The 20,738-nt window shown below is 38.3% G+C and overlaps 1 protein-coding gene across 1 annotated transcript in view; it reads left to right on the forward strand.

Annotated features, from left to right (window-relative positions):
- Positions 1 to 2,115: 2,115 nt before the first annotated feature.
- Positions 2,116 to 20,738, forward strand: part of frem2a (FRAS1 related extracellular matrix 2a) — a 119,405-nt gene continuing 100,782 nt past the window's right edge. Inside the window, exons 1-3 of the mRNA XM_041800867.1 lie at positions 2,116 to 2,206; positions 2,288 to 7,336; positions 17,361 to 17,450. Of these exons, the coding sequence (XP_041656801.1) occupies positions 2,116 to 2,206; positions 2,288 to 7,336; positions 17,361 to 17,450 (5,230 nt within the window). The remainder of the gene's footprint in view (positions 2,207 to 2,287; positions 7,337 to 17,360; positions 17,451 to 20,738) is intronic.

Below are 20,738 nucleotides of genomic sequence, written 5' to 3' on the forward strand. Positions count from 1 at the left end.
TTACAATTTCCTCCCCTTTTTTGCCTTTTTTAACCCAGATTGACCACTTTTATCCTGTTTTTGGCTCCTTGTAACCCTTGAAAGTCTGATATTGAAAATGATTGTCAGAAAATACTCTTTTTTTTTTTGGAAGTGATGTGTTTTAAAGCTTCAATGAAATCCAAAAAAAAAATGAAAAATTGCCATAAAGATTTGCATACTTTTTTGTCGTTGCATTTGCTACATTACAAATATCTTTGAATTGATAATCCACTGGGGAGCATTTTTATCATTTAACAGGTTAAAAGGTTTTTAGTCATTTATTGATCGTGTTGATTAGATAGAATGTAAAACTGTGTATCAAATATAATACAATTGGCTTTAAAGAGTTAATCCATTTTTGTGACTCTTGCCACTTTACACCACTTTTTTCATTATTTTTGGCCACTTTTAACCCATTTTTCCATTTTCACCTTCACTATACAATTATTTAATTTTTTTCTTAACTTTTCTCTTCATCACTGTTTCTGCATTTTTGCCACATTTGTTTCCCTTTTAAGCCCAAATTTGCATCTTTTAACTAGGGGTGCACTGATTGCAATTTTCTGGCTGATCACCGATCACAGATCTTCAAAAAGCCTGACCTGCCGATTCCGATTTTGGACGATACCGATTTTTTTTATAACTGACAGCATACACCTTCAATGTTCCAATCTTATTTTATTGAATAACATTGAACAATACCCGTGGAACAATACAAACTTGTTGTTTTAACTGCACACGAGGTAGTTCTCTCAAATATAAATGAAAGTTTAAAGCATTGCTGTCCAAACTACTAAATTATATCAGTTCCTTTAGCCTTTCATTTTTCACATTTTAGTACATAGAGGCATATGAAACCGATCTTATCCACCGATCTTATTTACAAGGATCAGCCGATCGCCGATCTCCTAAAATTAAGGAAATCGGCGCCGATACCGATTTTGGCCTGTCGTTCCATGCACCCCTACTTATCACTTTTATCCCATTTGTGGCCCACCCACATTGTTAACATGTCAAATAAAAAGGTAATCCTGTTTTAAAAAGGTGGGGTACATATTATATATGGGTTACTGTGCTCCAGCATAAAAAATAATGTTTTGTTTTGGTTTTTTTTTTTTTTTTTTGATAAGAGTGATTATTATTTATGTGAAATATAAAATATGGTTATTACCGATTAACTTTTCAGTGGTGTATGATTTTGCATACCCCCAAACCCTCCATTTGCCTGGGCACCAGAAAGCTCTCACTTTATCCTCCCTTATTGGTGGCCTGCCTAGACATAAATTGAACCAACTCAAACCCATTTCTTTTTGTCATTTGTTGTCAAGGTCTTGCCATAGCCAAAGTGAAAATGTAAAACTCCAGGAAAAATGAAACATCTATCTTCAGGTATTGTGTACGATTTATTTTGACCAAAATGGATGTCTGATGTGCTCCATGCTGTCAAGAGTTCATGGACGTGTCATGATGTGCAGAATCATTTGTGCTCAGTGGACGAGCTTCTTTAACTTATTTGAAAGTCTGGGATATTTCTTGGAAGAGGGAAAGAGTGAAGACATAAAAAATGATGCATATATGGTCATAGTAGAGAAAATGAATACTGCAATTAGGCAGTGAAGCAAATAGGATGTCCTTGAGCTATATTTTGAGGTGTAAAAATTCAGGACAAAAATAACCTTTGAGTGCATAAATCATCTGGCTGGTGTGCATTATTATGACTGAGAGTGTAACATTTTTATCAAACTGGGAAATACCCAAACATTTAGAGTTTTTCCTTCCGAAGTGATATAAAACATAAAGCCAATCTTCCCCTTGGAAAACAATTTGGACGTTTCTCTCCATTTCATCAGTGTCTGTATGCACATAGATGTGTGTTATGAAGAGCATGAACAACTCTTTTTTTCTCAGGGTGTTCATTTTTTCCAAATCTCTTTTTAAGTCTTACAAAACAGGAGAAACTCTGTAATTGCACTATGTGTAATGAATCTTATGTGTGCTCTTCAGCACCTCGCACAGCCCCGCCTCCCTGTGATTGTCAGCAGCTCTGCCCAGTGGCGCTAACCCTGAGATAACAAGCCCTTAAAATCCTCCAATATGCGCAGAGGTGGGCGGTGGCTCTTTTACGCAGGCTCTCAAGTGTCTGAAGTTAAAAATCCTGCGCGCTATATTCTCGCTGAGTATGAGGGTCCGTGAGGAGAGACGCATGGGAAGTACCGTGTAGTCATCCAGCTGACTCCCAACACTTTGGGGATTTTACCTTTTTGAGGAAAAAGAGGAGGACGGGAGCGTTTTTTAACCTCCTTTTGGCAGAGTGACTGTTTTTGGATCTCATCCGCTGCCAAGATGCTCCACAGACTTCTCTTCTGCCTCTCACTCACAGCTATTGTTTTCGCGCAGCCTGACAGCGATGGATTATTTTACGCGCTGAGATCTGAACTGTCAGAGGATGCAATCTTGGTGGCGAATAACGGAATACGCGTGCCTTTCGGGAGAGCGGTCTTCATCGATCCAATCAATGATCTGGTGATTCAGACGCAGCCTGGAGACCGGTGCAGCATCACTGTGCTGGATAACGATCCGCTCTCACAGAGACCGGGGCATCTCTCTCCTAAAAAGTTTCCGTGTGATTTCGGCCCCAATGATGTGACATATTCCCACTACGGCTCCAGGAGTCCGGCTAAGGACAGAGTGAAGCTGCAGCTCAGGTATGACGCGCAGACAGAAACAGTCATCATCCCGTTCATGATGGAGGTTGAAGTAGTTTTTACGCAGCTTGAGCTGCTCACCAAAAACATGCCTCTCACTGTCGATTCTCTCAAAGGGACTAGTAACCCTATCGATAAGAAGATTTTAGAGTTTACTTACGACAGAGACTCTCATAAGTGTGAGGTGACATCTCTATCCAGTGGCAGCGTGCTGCCTAGATATGGAAGACTCGTTGACGCGGGAAAACTTTCCAAAATGATGGACTGTGATGAATTCACACAAGCTGACATCCGCTACGAGCACACGTTTGACCGGAAGTCCCCTAACAGAGACTATGTACCCATGGTAGTGGAGCTGCACGATAAAGAAGGCAACCTAGTGAAACAAGAGTATTTCCACCTCATGATTCGTATCAAAGAAGGAGAAGAAAACACGCCGCCTAAACCCAGCTTTGTGTCCATGATGATGATGGAGGTCAGCCAGTTTGTCATGACAGCTCTCACTCCTGATATGCTAGCTGCTGAGGATGCAGAGTCAGACTCAGATGAGCTTATTTTCAACATCACCTCTCCCCTGTCATATGAGGAAGGCTACATAGTCAGCACGGATGACAGAAACCTCCCCATCACGTCTTTCTACCAAAGAGACCTGCGTGATTTGAAAATCGCCTACAAGCCCCCCTCCCTGGACTCAGACACAGAGAGGATTTTCCAGCTTGAGTTTGAGGTAGTAGACACAGATGGCGCTGTCTCAGACCCCTTCGCTTTTATGATAGTTGTGAAGCCGATGAACTCCTTAGCCCCCGTCGTGACACGCAACACAGGTCAGCTCCTCTATGAAGGGCAATCCCGGCCTCTCTTCAGCGCACACAACTTGGAGATCAGCGATGAAGACAACCTGGACTCTGTCACCATCACGGTGGTGGATGGGCTGCGCCATGGGGACCTCATGGTGTTGGGCTCACAGAGGAAATTCTTCACCCCTGCTGATCTAGCAACTGGGGTTGTTGTGTACCAACATGACGGCAGTGACACATACAGTGACAACATTGTGTTTAAAATGTCAGATGGGAAAAATGAGGTCGAATTCCTTTTCCCAATTACAATCGTGCCCACTGATGATGAGCCGCCGATTATAAATGCTAACACCGGCCTGGTGCTGTTCAAAAATCAAATGATGCCAATATCCCCGCTTATGCTTAGTGCAGCTGACATCGACTCTGAGGACTCAACTATTAAGTTCACTATTGTACCTCCTTTTTCTACCATTGGCACCGTGCTCTTAAGGCAGTCGGATGCCCCGGAAGACCCCTCGTCCTGGAAGTTCAACGCTGAAGATGAAGTATACGAGAAAGAAGTGACAGAGTGGCTCCAGAAAGATATAACAGACGGCAAGCTCTTCTACAAGCACACAGGCCCCCATAACACAGAAACCATCATGGATCAGTTTGTGTTCACAGTTCAGGATGACAACGACCCCCCTAATGAGTCAGGAGAGAATGCTTTCATAATTCGAGTTCTACCCATAGATGACGTCCCCCCTGAGCTCTTCCCCGGTACCACCCTGCAGATGACGGTGCAGGAGTACAAGCTAACGCACTTTAGCAAAGAAGTTCTGCGCTACACCGATCTGGACTCTGAAGATCGTGACCTCAAATACACAGTTATCCAACCCCCTGTTGACACAGATGAAAATAAGCCAGTTCTGTTTGGGTCTCTGGTTCTGACAGACAGCCCCGACACCGAAGTCACAGAGTTCACACAAGCTCAAATCAACCACCACAAGATCTCCTATAGTCCCCCAGATATAGAGCTTGGAATTACGGCCCACGTTGTACAGTTTCGCTACACTGTTGAAGACACGGCTGGGAACAGTGTTGAAGGGGCTTTTACTATCTTCCTCCAGCCTGTCAACAACAAGCCCCCTCAGATTACCAACACTGGCTTCACCGTGTCTGAACGCGGAATGCACATCATCAGTATTGCTGAGCTTGAGGCTATAGATCTAGACACAGAGAAGGAAAAGATTACATTCACGTTAAGCCAGCTCCCTAAACATGGCACAATCCAGTTTGCTTTCACTGACTTAGAGGAAAACGGGGTTTTCGGGCTTGAGGAAATCAAAGTGGGGAAGATTTCATACACCCATAGTGGAGAGGAGACAGTGAGTGATGAATTCCAGCTGGATGTAAGCGATGGGATCCATGTTGTGCCCGTGACTGTAAAGGTTAATGTAAAGCCCATTGATGATGAAACTCCCACCATCAGCCTTCCGGCAGGAACAATCGGCTCTCATATGGATGTGCTGGAGAACGGAGCCACAGAAATCACTACAAATGTCATCCAAGGCCATGATGATGACACAGATGACCTCCAGCTGACCTTTATAGTGGAAGATCCACCACTTATGGGTGAAATATTGGTCAAAGGAGTGCCTGCCTCTCGGTTCACACAGGCTGACATTATTAACGGGGTGGTCGTGTACGCACACACCGGAGGGGAGATAGGTCTCACCTCTCAGCAGGATGGCTTCAATTTGACCCTCACAGACATGTCCGATGAATGGACAGTAGGTGGCAATAAGGTCAACGGAGTCCACATTCGAGTCACTATCCTTCCTGTTGACAGCCAGGCCCCTGAGGTTGGAGTTGGGATTCAATTCAGTGTCATTGAAGGGGAGAAATACGCCATCGGCCCTCAGCACTTGGACGCTGATGATAATGACACTCCAACGGGTGATATCCTTTGCACCATCATTGTCCAGCCGACTGCCGGCTATGTGGAGAATATATCGCCAGCCCCAGGCTCAGAAAAGTCCAGGTCAGGGACAGCGATCAGTGCTTTCACTATCAGAGACATCAGGGAGGGGAATATCTACTATGTTCAGAGCATCCACAAAGGAGTAGAGCCGGTGGAGGACAGGTTTACGTTTAGGTGCTCTGATGGCATAAATTTCTCTGAGAACCATTTCTTCCCAATTGTCATCATCCCAGCAAATGATGAGAAGCCTGAAATTTATCTAAGAGAGATAGTCGTCATGGAAGGGATGAACATAGTCATCGACACGCCTATTCTGAACGGTGCAGATGCTGATATTCCACCAGAGGAGCTCATGTTTATCATTTCCAAACCCCCAAAACATGGTGCCATTTTGAACCAGCTACCCACAGGCTCAGTTGTAGTGACTAATTTCACTTTAGAGCAGATTAAGGAGGCATCAAGTATTATTTATGAGCATGATGACTCGGAGACAACAGAGGACAGCTTTGATGTCACTTTGACTGATGGAAAGTACTCTGTGCAGCAAACAGCCAAAGTTTTGATCATCGCTGTTGATGACGAGACCCCGAGAATGCTTATTAACGATGGCCTGGAGGTTGAAATCGGAGAGACCAAAGAGATCAACAACAAAGTACTCAAAGCAACAGATTTAGACTCTGATGATAGTATGCTCACATTTATAATTCGCTTCGGGCCAGGTCAAGGTCTTCTGCAGAGAATAAGCCCTTCTGGGACTCTTGAGAATATCACACTCGGCATGAATTTTACTCAAGCAGAAATCGATGCTGGGCTTATACTCTACTCGCACAACGGACAGGAGGGCATCCGAGACTTGGTGAAGTTTGATGTAACAGATGGAATGAACCCACTGATTGATCGTTATTTCTACATCACTGTTGGCAGTATTGACATGGTGTTCCCAGATGTGGTCAGTAAAGGTGTGTCCCTGAGGGAAGGTGGCAGAGTGACTTTGACCACTGATCTTCTGAGCACTACTGACCTCAACAGCCCAGATGAAAACTTAGTTTTCACTGTAACACGAGCCCCTGTTCGAGGCCACTTGGAGTGCACAGATACTCCTGGGATGCCTGTTGTGTCCTTTACTCAACTCCAGCTGGCTGGCAGTAAGATTTACTACATCCACACATCAGATGATGAAGTGAAAATGGACAGTTTTGAGTTTGAAGTCACTGATGGCTACAATCCTATCTTCAGGACATTCAGAGTCTCCATCGTTGATGTTGATAATAAGAAACCTGTCATCACTGTGAATGGTCTATTGGTCACAGAGGGGCAAAATAAGCTCATTACACCATTTGAGCTCACTGCTGAGGACCAGGACACAGCTGAGAAACTGCTGAAATTCACCATCACCCAGCTTCCTGTTCATGGTAAACTCCTCTACAACCAGTCCAGGCCTGTCACCAGCTTCACCAAACAAGACCTCAATGAAAACCTGATCAGCTACAAACATGACGGCACTGAATCGTCAGAAGACTCCTTCTCCTTTACTGTCACTGATGGCACACACACTGACTTCTACGTTTTCCCGGACACCGTTTTTGAAACCAGGCGCCCACAAACCATGAAAATCACCATTGTGGCCATCGACAATGGCGTTCCCCAGATTGTGGCAAATAAAGGTGCCCACACTTTGAAGACCTTGGCTACAGGCCACCTGGGGTTCCCCGTAAGCCCTAAAGTGCTGAGGGCTGAAGACAGAGACAGCAGCCCAGCCTCCCTGGTGTTCCACATCACCACCCAGCCCAAGCACGGTTACATCATCAACCTGGGACAAGGAAACAACTCCATCGACACATTTAGCCAAGGTAAGAACTGAAAAACTCTAAACATGGCACAACACATGATCCTTACATTGAATGTAGATGACTTTATTTATAAAATGGCTTTGAAAAAAGGTGCTCTGTGATTGAGTGGTGAGAAACCATAAAACAACCAATAGCTTAAAATTGTGACAAGCTTATTTTAACGACTGGCAATGCAACAAACCAGTCAAAGCAAATCCTTTTCCATCTAGTTTGAAGTCAAAAATATTGAAATACACTTATTTAAAACCAGATTCATGTGATAAGTCCAGGTAAATATCTTATTTCAAGAAATAAAACACAATAAATAAGGCCTGCATTGCTCGTAATGGGTCTAAATTCCTAATAATATTTTAAAAACATTTCCTGTTCTGAGGGTCTTGGAATGAGCAGGGGTAATTTTGTCATCTATGGCTGAAAATGTTTTTTGACTACCTTTCTCTCTATGAGGGAGGCTGGACTAAGACTTCTTAAAAATACAATTTATGATGAAAAACTGACAAAAGGAGGTCAAGTTTTTATAAGGCGACGTAAACAAGACAAAAATGTTAGTGCTGGACTGTTGGACTTTGAAACATTGTGATATTTCTCCACTGTTCATACAAGATATGTCACTATTTTCATCTGTATATTTTAAATCAGTGAAAGTATTAATTGTGCGTTATTATTAGTATTCTATATTTATATTAAATTTACTATTTGGCAAATACTATCATTTTAAAGAATTTAATACCTTAACTAAAAGTAAAGACTACAATGTACAGAAGACTATTGTTGACTCCAACTAGACTAAAAGTAGGGCTGGGAAAGTTCTCCAATTAATTGATTTTTTTTTAAATATCAAGAAAATTGTTTTTTTTTTTTTTATTAATTGCTTTAATACCAAAAGTTATAATAACTGTCATAAACTTTGATTTTATGTTATCTTTGAAAACCCTGTAAATAAAATGTTACATCTTTAATGTAGACACTGCTCATTTATAACCATTGTTCTGAAACTAAAAGAGGAATATCCTGACAACATTAAATTGTATTATAACATTGAATTATATTACTCACCCTAGAATCTTTTTTGTGGAGATAACAAGCATTTCAATACAAATACAGAAATAATAAAAAATTCTTATGAAGTTGCTTTGTTGTTTATGGAATTGTTTTCTTGCATATTCACAAAGATATATCAGCACTAAGATCTCAAATCTGTTTATTAGGCAAATCAATATTTTTTAGTTTGAGTGTGAATGTAAATAACCCCTGTCCCCTGAAACTATAATGCACTTTTACAGACAAGTTTAGAGTTTAAACTTTAACCTGACTAAGAGAAACACAGTTAATTTTTGATAAACGCTACTGATGAAATAAATGCATAACTTGTTGGAGTTGTTCCTTTTGTTTTTGTAATTTTAGTTTAAATCAGAAAAGAAAATCAATTTAAATTGTAAACTGACTTTGGTGTGGAAAAAAGGAAATTCAATTCAGCAGGATCGCCCAGCCTTAACTAAAAGTATGAAAATAAGAAATGACTTAAATGCGATTAAAACTAAAGACTACTTTAATCTAAATACTAAAAGTTAGACTAAACTTAAAATGGTTGAATTGACAAAAAAATGAAGTTAACTGACATTTGCACTGGAACCGTGATGCACTATCCAGATTAGTTAGTACATCTATCTCGTACATGTGTTTTAGGGCTGTGGTTCTATACTGGTGAATTCTGAGGATCTACCACCACTTCCTTTATGAGATATCACAACTCAGGTTTCAAAAACTTTAAACTACTCAAGTTTATCCAGTGAAAAATGTTGCAGTTTGGACTTTACATGGAACAAACCCTGGGAGGACATGCATCCATTCACATTTCATTATTTTTCATTTTCCCATGATAACTTACATTTTTCTTTTGATCTTGAAAAATTACAACATTTCATTAGAAAACAAGCTTATTTATTCCAAGATGACAAGATAAAAGTTGTAAAGATTCTATTAGATATTTATATAATATAGTAAGAAAATTACATTTATTGTTAGAAACATTTCATATCAACAGATTTGAACATTTATATATTGGCTTTAAATATCAGCAGTTATACCTTGCCTTACGCAAATATACACTAAAAGTTATGTTTTTCCAGCTGATACATTTCAGCTTTATCAGCCCTATGTATACTAGAAAGCAATCTGCTGTAGCCAATTAAAACTTTTTGTGTCTGTCATTTTTCACAGTTAGAAAACACCAGAAATAAAGTGGAAAAAATACATTTTCTTAAAGGTTGTTCAAATTTTTGACATTTAGATTTTATGTGATATTGCAGTTTGTTAAAACAACATTATAGTATTAACAATACCATGTGAAAACACATGTAAAAGTATCTTGATTTATTACATTATTGTTGTACAAATTCCCACAGCACACCAAGACTTTCCTCATTTGAAAACCAATGTTGTACATTTAAGACCCACTGTCAACAGCCCTGCGGCCCACTTTTGGGTCCCCTCCCACCTGTTAAGAACCACTTTTTCAGGGGGTTCTAAGCAAAACAGGCCTTATTATTTGTGTTTTATAGCTTGAAATCAATTTTTCTTCCATTGTGCAGCTAAAACTCAGTGTAATCTGGTATTTTTTTACTGAATATTGGAAGTGTGAGTGAGAAGTGTAAAAAATTAAATCAGGTATAAAAGCAATTATCACACATTTGAGACTTTTATGAAAAATATCAGTAGTATAAATATGATGCGAACTAAATGCCCTTTAATTATCTTCAAAATCATAATATTTGTGCTTGTAAATGTTTTTCTCATCACTTTTGATAATCAATTAATAACAATCTTGGTTCTTGAACCTCAGAGAAAAGTTAAAATTCTGCTGCAGACTTGTGTGTTTTGATTAAAGCTTCACGCTGCATACCAAAGGTTTTAATTTATGGAGTAATAATTATTCGTATGTGAGACAAGTGCAGCCTAGGGAATTTCAATAGTTAATTTGTGGCGCCTGATTTAGATGTGCCTTGCTCATCAAATCATAATTAGCAGACCGAAGTTAGGGGCTGATGTTTCACGCAAACGTCTTGTAGACGGTTTGAGATGAATAATTTATTATTTCTGCATCTCCGGAGAAATGTTCACATCCGATGTTCCCTACAGTGGTTTGTTAAATGAAGCGGGACAGAAGTAGAGGATCGTGTGAAAAGGTCAGTGCAGACCTTTTAGTGACAGGATGGCATTTGAGTGGGAGCACATTTTCATGGATTGGCTGGGACGGTTGTATTCTAAACCGTTTGTGGCCATTTTGCATCTAAAGAAATTAATTAAGGAAATAAATACCTCACAAAGATATTCAGCAAGATATGCAGCTAGAGAGATGAATTGGCAATCATTTTGCATGCCTGTTGGTCCATAATGAAGGCCAAATCAAGACAACAGTGCCTCTGATTGAGGTTTTAAAGGAATCATCACGCAATCAATGCAGTATTTCATGTCATGCAGCGGCAATTAAAGAAACAAGTAAGGGAATTCACCTGCTCCACCACAGCTTGGTGTAAGCACACGCAGGGCTGAGAACACAGGGCGAGAAATGGCTCTTCAGCGTGCAGGGGACGGACACTTCTGACAACAACTGTGCAGCTGCAGTCTTTGAGAGAAGACGGCACGGATGAGACAAGTGGCGGCTAGAGAGAGAGGCAAAAGGGCAGAAGAGGTGGCCGAGCGAGAGCAAGTAAAGTGGAGGAGAGTGCAAAGGAGGCAGAGGGGAGGGTGGGGGGGGTGTATGTGGCATGAGAGAAATAAAGAATGAGGCGAGGGGCGTGAGAGAGTGACTGAGAGAGAGCAAACAGGCTCGTCAGAAGAATCAGTCAGGTGAAAGAGACAATCCCTGGCTCTTTATTTACTGTGCCTATTTCCAGGGCACATCCCATGAGGCTTTCTCTTTAAATATTTGATGAACATGGTGCCCCCAGTTCACAGTGTTGACTTTAAATTTGCAAGGTCCTCAAGTTCAAGGCTGCGTCACCGCAATCCAGAGAACATCCTTCACTCCTCGTTTCTTCTGTGCGATCAAACAGAAGGTCGCCAGCCTTCAAAGATGAGCTCTTCCCTGAAAGTAGAGCCAAACTCTCGGAAAGACACTTCTTCTGATGTAAAGTTGTCATACATTTTCTCCGTCTGCGTTTCTTTGTTTGAAGAGAAGAAGGAGAGGCAGCCATGACAGGAAGCCACCTAAGAGGTTTCAGACTCGCCCCAGCTAGGAGTCAGGGGTTTATACTTTTATGAAGCTCCTTCCTCTGACATCTATTATTGAAGGAGGTGGTTTGCAGGGGCCAAGCCCTTTCACAGTCTTGATGATTTTTCTACACTGTAATAGACGTTTCTGCAGAATGGTGGAAAAAACATACAGTCTGAGTGTACCCTGTAATTCAGAGAAGTTAGGAAAACAGCTGTGGAAGTGTAGGTGCCCACTACAAAGCCTGTTTTTAACATTCTTAGCCTCGTCTGTCATTAGAAAATCCACTGTCACCTGGTTTTAGGGCTGTTGACACAGAAAACTGACATGTCTCAGGGATTTCAACGCTCTCTGTTGGTTTAGCTCGGGCTGTCTCTGGGATTTGAAGTTGTGGCTTTATCGTCCAGGATTATGGATGCATGACTTTCAGAATGCTTTCTCTAGTAGAAAATTGTTCATGCTGAGTGCTGATAAGGAGCAGAATCAGTGTGATACTAGAGACCTGCTGTTTCTGTGGCTGATAGGGGGCTGGAGCGGGACAGCTTCTATCTTTGAACAATTATTTGACAGGGAGAGTGTTTGAACAATCCATAAGGCAACTTCAAAGTGTGTTTGAGGCAATTTCTGTAGCCAGCATGGAGCTACACATGAATGTTTTTAATCTGCAAATGCAAATTGTTCCATAAATGCATTTTACTTTATCTTAACAAGGGCAAATCTCTCTGATATACACTTTGTAACATAGCAATCACCTTGTCTTAACTCTGAGGTGGTTGTTAATATTCAAACTATGTACCATGTTGCACCAATAAGACATTGTTTCCCCTCCCTTTAAAATGCACAGTAAGGTTGTCAAAGTTTCTCATACCTAGATACTTTTCAATTCATTGTGTTTAAATAGGGATGTCAAGATTAATCAAATTAATCGCATTTAATCAAGGTCCACAATTAGTTCACTATTTTTTTATTTTAGGCTTTATTGTTCTTTCAGTACACTTTGGTGAAGACATGACAGTGTTGCCCTGCAACCACAGAGATGTAAAATAAGTTTACCACTGCTCCACAATGTCTCTTTTTACTTTAAAAAAAATATAGACAGCTCAGTGGACAACTCAGAGTCATCTGAACCTTTTTAATGTTCTCTTATTTCATTTTCAATCCATAACAAGCTCCTTTTTCCGCATTTAAGTTCATGTTAAAATCTTTGATATACCAATAAAAGCAGGTCTGTATCTAAATAGGAAGTCAATTATCTCTAATTTACGAAGGTAGAAAAAAAGACTAAGAAAGGTTTGAAACACAAAATAGTGGAATTTTAAAATTTATTGAAAAGGGAACGATAAATCAGATTAACTACAGAAATTCTGAGATTAAAAACAATAAAAAATTTAAATCTTTCAATAGCCCTAGTTTTAAAATAATATTCCTGCTTATTTCTGTTACTCTCTTAACCGGTTAGAGGGCTCTCTTAGAATTACTCAGAAATAAAAAAAGGTTAAGCCTTTGAATATTATTGGTGGAAATCCCAATACTTTTATCAAGGTACTTGTATATTATAAAAATATTTAAACACAAAATATTCATTTTGCAAGACATGGTGAGGTTGCCTTTAGAGTCTGACCCCTTTTAGAGGCAACATGTGACTGGCTTCAGAATACTGTATAAGAAATGATATCAGTGGTTGTATCTTATACTTCCAACAACACACCTACATTAATCGCAAATATTGTATAACGAAAGGATTTTTAGCAGCGATAAAGCTCACATTAAAAATAAGAACTGATATATGTAATTTAAGTTTAATAAAACTTTAACACTGTTGTAAAACTGACTAAACTGACACTTTTAATTTCACTATTTACACCATATTTTTCTTTATATATCCACCAGAAAATGTAAGAAACATCATAAATACTAGAAAAGCGCCCGGAGAGTGCAGGTGTCCGCCATTAGCCCTATCTCCCAATAGTAAAGAATCCTTCAAAAAATTCCTGGATCCAGATGGTGATCTGGATCATTCCCAAAATCTAATCATTTCTTCCTTATGCCATTTCTGACATTTCCTGAAATTTTCATCAAAATCCATCCATAACTTTTTGAGCTATGTTTCCCTGCCGATCACATAACCTCCTTGGCAGAGGTAATGAAATGTCTGCATTTATTTGAGCAGAAATAAGGCTAACTGTGAAAATAAAAACTGGTTTTAAACACAAAAGTATAATAAAACTGACCAAAAATCACCCCAATTTTACATTTATACCTTGAAAGTTTCTATAAATTAGGAAAATGTACCACTGGATTGCTCTTTTATTTTTTCCAAACCTGTTGCAACATCCAACCACACTATAGAGTACTGTTATCCTACTGTCTAAGAAGTTATTTATCAAGAAAACACCCTTAGTTTTAATGCTAGATGAGTTAGCCTTACATGTCTTATATCAACAGTTTTTTAAAAGATTGATTTATTACTAATTACGAAATATACAAAAGAGATGTTAGCATTTATAGTTTTTGGGTGTTTCAAAAAAGAGAACAATTAACTATATGAGAGAAAAATTATTAAATAGAAAAATTAAATTAAAAAGAGAAGAGTATATCAAGCATACACAGTCATGATATTAAATTAATAAAATGTATGTTTATGATTAACTGTAATTCACTTAAATGAAAGATTTATCAGTTTTGATAACAATATTAATAATAATAACCAAATATAACAGTAAAACAAAACAAAAATATAGATAATGAAATTGTTAAACATAAAAATAAAATGAAAACACACCTAAGACCTGTATGTGTAATTTATATAGACATTTTACATCCTTAAACAGGCGTGTATCCAAATATGGTTCCTCCATTTTCAAGCTAACATTTCAGTAATTGCTAGAAATCCTCTGCAAACAAAACCTATCATGACATTAAGCTCTACCATCCACCTTTATAATGTGTGAGTTTCATCAACTTGTCATAGTAAGTTATGGTGCTAGGTCTGTTTGTCTGGAACAAAAAGAGGTGTAAAACTGCATTTTTTGAGTTCTGGAGGAAACAGGAAGTTTGAGACAATCTGGGCCCCTGCTGATTGGTCGGATAGTGTGATGTCACTTTCTGTGACATTGACTGATCTCCACTGATTGGCTGAGAGCAGCGAACTTTATAACTGAAACAAGTATTTCCAAACCAATCCACTCCAAATTTATTAACAAAGTAAGCACATTTTAAAAAAATGACCAAAGAGCTGTACAATAAAAACCTAAAACAATAAAAACACATTAAAACAGCGCAAATTAAAGAAAAAAAGATAAGGACATAAAAAGACCAGTGAAAATGGAGAGAGTAGAAAGCCAGTTCTCATGCAGTGCCAAAACCCAGGAAATAAAAGTGTGTTTTGTGTTTGACAGGTGAACATGTAGAGGCAAAGCATTCTAGAGCTTCAGTGCAGCTACAGAATGGCTCTTTCACCCTGAGCTTTAACTTTGACCTCAGGATAGTCAGAAGCAACTGATCGGTGGATCCGAGAGCCAGTGATAAAACACTGGGTTTAAAAGGTCAGAAGGATAGGGAGGAGACTTCTCATTTAAAGATTTATAAGTTAATAATAAAATTTTAAAAACAATCCAGAAACGAACAGGGAGCCAGTGGAGAGAGGTTAAAGTGGGGCTAATGTGGTCCTATTTATTTTTACCTGTTACGAGACAAGCCGCAGTATTCTAAACAAGACGATGAAGAGAGGCTTGGCTGGCACCAGAATAAATTACATTACAATAATCTAGAGGAAAAGGGATAAAGCAAGCACAACCTTTTCAAAATCATTAAAGGATTAAAAGGATTTAACCTTAGAGAAAAATCTAAAATATTTAAAATCTTTGTCCATTATAACCCTAACATTTTATTTCTATTTCTATTTCTATTTTTGTTGTTGTTCCATCAAAACAGATATCGATGTCATTTCATATTTACGAGTATCATCAAAGGTCAGTATTCTGGTATTGTGACAATCCTAATGCACAGCACACTCTTTAAAGTTAACTCAGTGTTGTTCAATTAAAGCAATTATTAAAGTAAAGTAATTAAAAGTAATTTCTATGTCTGTGAATCGGTTTGAAACCTACCTGTCTACCTTAATATGTAGACTGGTTAAAGCAACAAAAGCTTCTTGATTTGGAGCAGCTTAACTTTGCTAAGTACATTGCACGGATAAAAACTGGTCAGTAATGTTCTGGATGTGGCCAGCTGTGGAAGCTAAGAGGTTAACTTCACAAGACGAAGGAAATGACAGCGCTGTAAGAATGCTTAAGATTAAAGACAATCAGTTTGGGTCAGTTTTTAAAGGCAAACATTTGTAAACAATTTATTTTCAAATCAGAATTTCTTGTTTTATTCGGTTAAGAATATCAAGGAGTATCATCAAAATATCACAACATAACTCTTTGAACCACTAGTGCATGTCTTTGAATTAGTGGATTACTGGTCTTGCATTCAGATTATGGTTCAATCCCAAGCTCTTGCAACCTACATGATGAAGTAAACATAAACTGTAGTTCCCCAACCACCTCTTAAAAGTTGAATTTAAACCTTTTACTGTCATAAAAGCATTCTCAGGGACAGATGTTACAAATCAGCATTCACTATAAATGATGCATTTAATTGAGTTCATTTCAACAGGCTTTATTGGCAAGAGCAAAGATCAGCTGTCATTGCCAAAGCAGAGTTCTCATTTATGATAAGAATGATAATAGTGATACTTGAAAAACAGTATTATATTGATGTCAAAAATCTGTGTTAAACTTTAAGATTATGCTTTAAAAATGTAGAAATTCTGTTATCCTTTTGTTCATGGTGGAGTTGTGGTGTTTGAGGTTCTTCTTCATTACAGCAGCTCACGTAATGTGCTGCAGCACACTGTTGCACCTCACCCTGCAGATATGGAAGTTTCAGCTCATTGTTCATGTTGGTGAATTGTTTTTGTTTGCTGGTGAAAAGTGGAAAGAGCTTGTCTCTGATATCCTTGTATAGAGGACAGGTGGTTAGTAAGTGCAGCTCTGTTTCCACCTTCTGTTGGCTGCAGTGGGTGCGCAGCCTGTATTCTTTAAGGATCCAGCTTTGTCTGTGGCGTCCTCTCTCGATGGTGAGCTTGTACATGGTCAAACATTCCCTCAGCCATGGATCAGTCACTATGCTTAGGTATTCTGCAAATGCATATTCCCTATTAAGGGACAAGTGGTATTACAGTTTGCTTTGTTTTTTTTTTCTTTTTTTTTTTTTGGTCGATTCTTGCCAATGAGGGAAATAGTTTTCTTGAATAGTTTGGTTTAAACTGGTTGGTTTTGTGTCTGAGGACTCTGCACTACATTCTTACATGAGATGGCTGTTCCAAGTTTGTCTATTTATAGTGTTAATGCCCTAACAAATAAACCATAAATGTATAAATAAATAAATACTCAGGTGAAGGAGTTAAACTGGTGGAATAGCCAGTAACATGGGGTTGCATGGGGCTAAAATGAAGTTATTCTTAAGGGCCATTAGCACAGCAACCCCTGCATCAGTGTATGAATGAATGAATGATTGTAAAATGACAATACTGAAGTAATAAATGATTATGTAGAAGTTTGCGCATTTAATTATTTACATTTAATTTCTTAGAGTGTACACTGGCCTATTTCAGCTTCGATTATTTGACTGTCTTTGCTATTTTTTGTTTTCCCTTGGTGCTCTAAGGTGACACTTTTAGTCTCATTTGAATAACAAAACCATCCTCCATGCTTTCAGCAGAACTTTTATTTCCCACTAAACTAAATTTTCCTCCTGTTGCAGCTGATATCGACGACCTGAACATCTGCTACGTCTTAGGGAAAGAAGAAAATGCTACAACTGATGTCTTCCATTTCTCCGTGGAGGATAACGGTAAGATTTTCTGCTTCATCTCTGCTGTGCAGACAGACTTTTAAACATTACCAGCTGAAAGGTCCTGAGTGTAGCCAAATGACATTTTGACAAAATGTTGATAGAGACAAATTGTCTCTGTTGAAGATCACACCTGTCACTTTTTTCAGGAGTGGTGTGCTCTCTTTAACCTTTAGACTCATTCTTTTGGGGGGTAAAATGTGTAAGTGTGCTCTTTTCTCCGGAGCTCCTGCAGAGAATCAGTCATTTCTCAAAAAAGAAGCCTCAAACTTTTGCTGTCAAGGTCGTGTGAGTAAGCTGTCAAGCATCATATTCAAGCTTTGATTTTGCTAATTAGTCCTGGCAGTATTAGCAAACAATTATCCTCTAAATTTCTCTTGATTTCATGAAGAATCACCAGGCTAAATAGATCCTTCTTTCTGTCAGTTTCACATTTAGCTGACTGAACTCTGAACAGACTAAATTGATTGAATTTTATTCACTGCCGTTTAGGGCAGTTTCACTCTTGAAGGTCAGAATTTTAAGTTCCATAAAATGTTGAAAAGCCTATTTTTACCGTACCTCTCACATTTCAATACTTTATTGAGAGGGCTATCAGAAACTTATTTCTGTAGTGCAGATAATAACTCACGTCATTCTCCCACTTTATGATTGAAGACAATCTTGATAGTGAATCTGCTAGATAGTCTGATTTCTCAGCCTGCCTGAACAGAGAAGATATTTGGATTCAGCTGTTTGCCTGTGTAACATTAGCATAACTCTCACACCCAGCGTGTAGGGCCTCATTTTAAAGATATTAAAAACACATAACCATTTATATGTATAAACCCTCTGTGTTATTAGAAGCATAAAGTGAAACCAGGCATTCTCTGTCCATAAATTGCCCACTTGAAATTCTTTGCATTTCACTCCATACGTTGACTCCTAACGCATGAAATTAGCATCCATTTACAGCAGCAGCCACTGATGAGCAATCAGCAACCAAGAGCCTTGAATAGAAAATTTTCTGCCAGAAATAATCATGCTCTCGAAAGTTATCCAAATGTTTTAATACCATACAGAAAAAAAATCTCACAAAAGTAGCATAATATCAACCAAACAAATACAAGAAGACAAGCAGGAACATTGAGGACAGTGCACTCCAAATTCATAAATGCTGCAAAACACCTACAAGAGCAGGAGCATAAAAAGTAGGACAGCATTGCAAATACTTAAACATACACAAAAGGATGGTTGTCTCGTTCTTTGTTTTGTGTTTCTCCATGTGATTGGTCCTGTGGGGCCACCGTATGCATTAAAAATAGGGATTATTTATTTATGACGAGGTTTTAAAGCAGTGTAGAGTAAGCTCAAAATAAAAATGAAACACTCTAATGTCACTCATGATGATTGTTTTCATTAAAACCTTCAAATTGTGGTTGAAGTGCCCACTCCCAACACACACGATGATGCAAAGAAGCACTCATACGATAGGAAATCATGGGTGTAATGTTTGAAGGCTTATAATTGATGTGGATGTCGCAGATGTAAAAAACAGAGAATAAAGATGAATTAAATATTTTCAGGTACACACATTTCCTATAGTACATTTGCAATCATGCACCTATTTTTGTGTGAAGTCTGCTAAATCTAGCAGAGTTTACAGAAGTGCTGACGGTAAGCAATACAGCCAACTAGTCACTTAATGATAGAATGCCAATTTTTTCTGTTGTTCACCTGATAAAGTAGTTTGACTCACAACTCGCAACTCATTTTTCCTGTAAAGTTTGAATTTATTTATACAGTTAATCAACTTGAAATAATCATGAAAAAATGTTTTTAATGTTTTTCTTGCATTAAACTTAAATCTAATCTCATTATTCTGGTGAAATAACTTGTAATATATTTCATATTTGACTGTTGTGTAAAATTTGTGACAGGTTTTAGAGTCTGTGAGTCTCTATCTAATTTAATATACTTTTTCATTTTATTTAATGTATTTATGTTTATAAAAAACTTTGGATTCTTTGATTGCAACAGAAATATTACATTCAGCATAGAAGGATGGTTTAGATAATACTATGGTATTTACCCTTCTCTTAAGTTCATTACAATCACATTCTTACACTTAAACTAAAGATGGTACTCATCATCTGGATGATTATCCTTTGGTCTCTGTCCAGCTGTTATATCGCCCAGTGATCTTGAGAATCCTGCTCTTTTTAAAACCATGCTGCTTTTCTGTACTGTCACTAAAATAATGGTGAGTGTATCATTTTTAAATGTGAGGTATCAAAAAGAATTACGGTTTTGAAATTTTTTACTGGGTTAGTTAACAGTCACACTTATTACAAATAATAAAGCACCAATTTTTGTGAAATTTTTCATCAAACAACAGGGGAAATTGAGTGTCTTTCATACAGTACCTTAAATATAGGTCTTATAAGAGTGTACTGAGTGTGATGAGCAGCAGAGTGTATTGGCCTTTTTCAAGGGCTGAACAATTTTGGAAAAAACTGTCATTGAGATGGACATTTAGACAGATAAATGCAGTGCCTTTGTATATTTCTTTCTTATTTGTGTCTTTCTTTTAGTCTGATAGCACACACACATATGAAAGAGAAGTAGCAGAAGGAGAACTGGTGGAGTGACATGTTTCTTCACGGCCTAAAATGAGCTTGTTGCTTACTGTGTTACTTAAAGTCACTGACCATTTCTAAATGACATTAAAGTTGCGTTTAGCCCCATAACTAGCCAGCCCTGTCCGTGTAACTTCTCATTAAAATGAAAGCTCACCATCTTGAGCTCCCTGCAGCATACACCTGGTGCTTTAGAATATTCTATGTGGACATGGCATTGACGAGGTAATGCTGGTCTTAATTGAGCATCTGCTTCAAGATGAATGTACATGTAAGGGATACATGGACATAAAACAATATATCATTCACCCCTGCTCTGTACATATCATCAGGTACTAAGACGTGTAAAAGATTTAGAACTCACAAAATAACTGATGCACAGCCCTATAGGCTTGTATTTATGAGATATTCGAGTGTAATGGACTTGGCAAGAAAAATAATCTAATTCACAACCAGAAACTCAAAAAGCTTTTCAGCAAACTTCTATACAAAAAGGCTATAGCCTCAAATTTGCTAAGAAAACAAAATGAGAAAACCATGGGTCATTTTTCAAGGTTATTTCTGCACCAGAGCTGCAAGTATCCTTAAGAATGAGAATTCAACTTGTCTGTTAAGTAAGACTATGACTCGGCCTATCCCCTTACAGCTAGATAAACTTAGGTGCTTTCTT

This window comes from Cheilinus undulatus, linkage group 12, assembly GCF_018320785.1.
Source record: "Cheilinus undulatus linkage group 12, ASM1832078v1, whole genome shotgun sequence".
Taxonomy (NCBI): domain Eukaryota; kingdom Metazoa; phylum Chordata; class Actinopteri; order Labriformes; family Labridae; genus Cheilinus; species Cheilinus undulatus.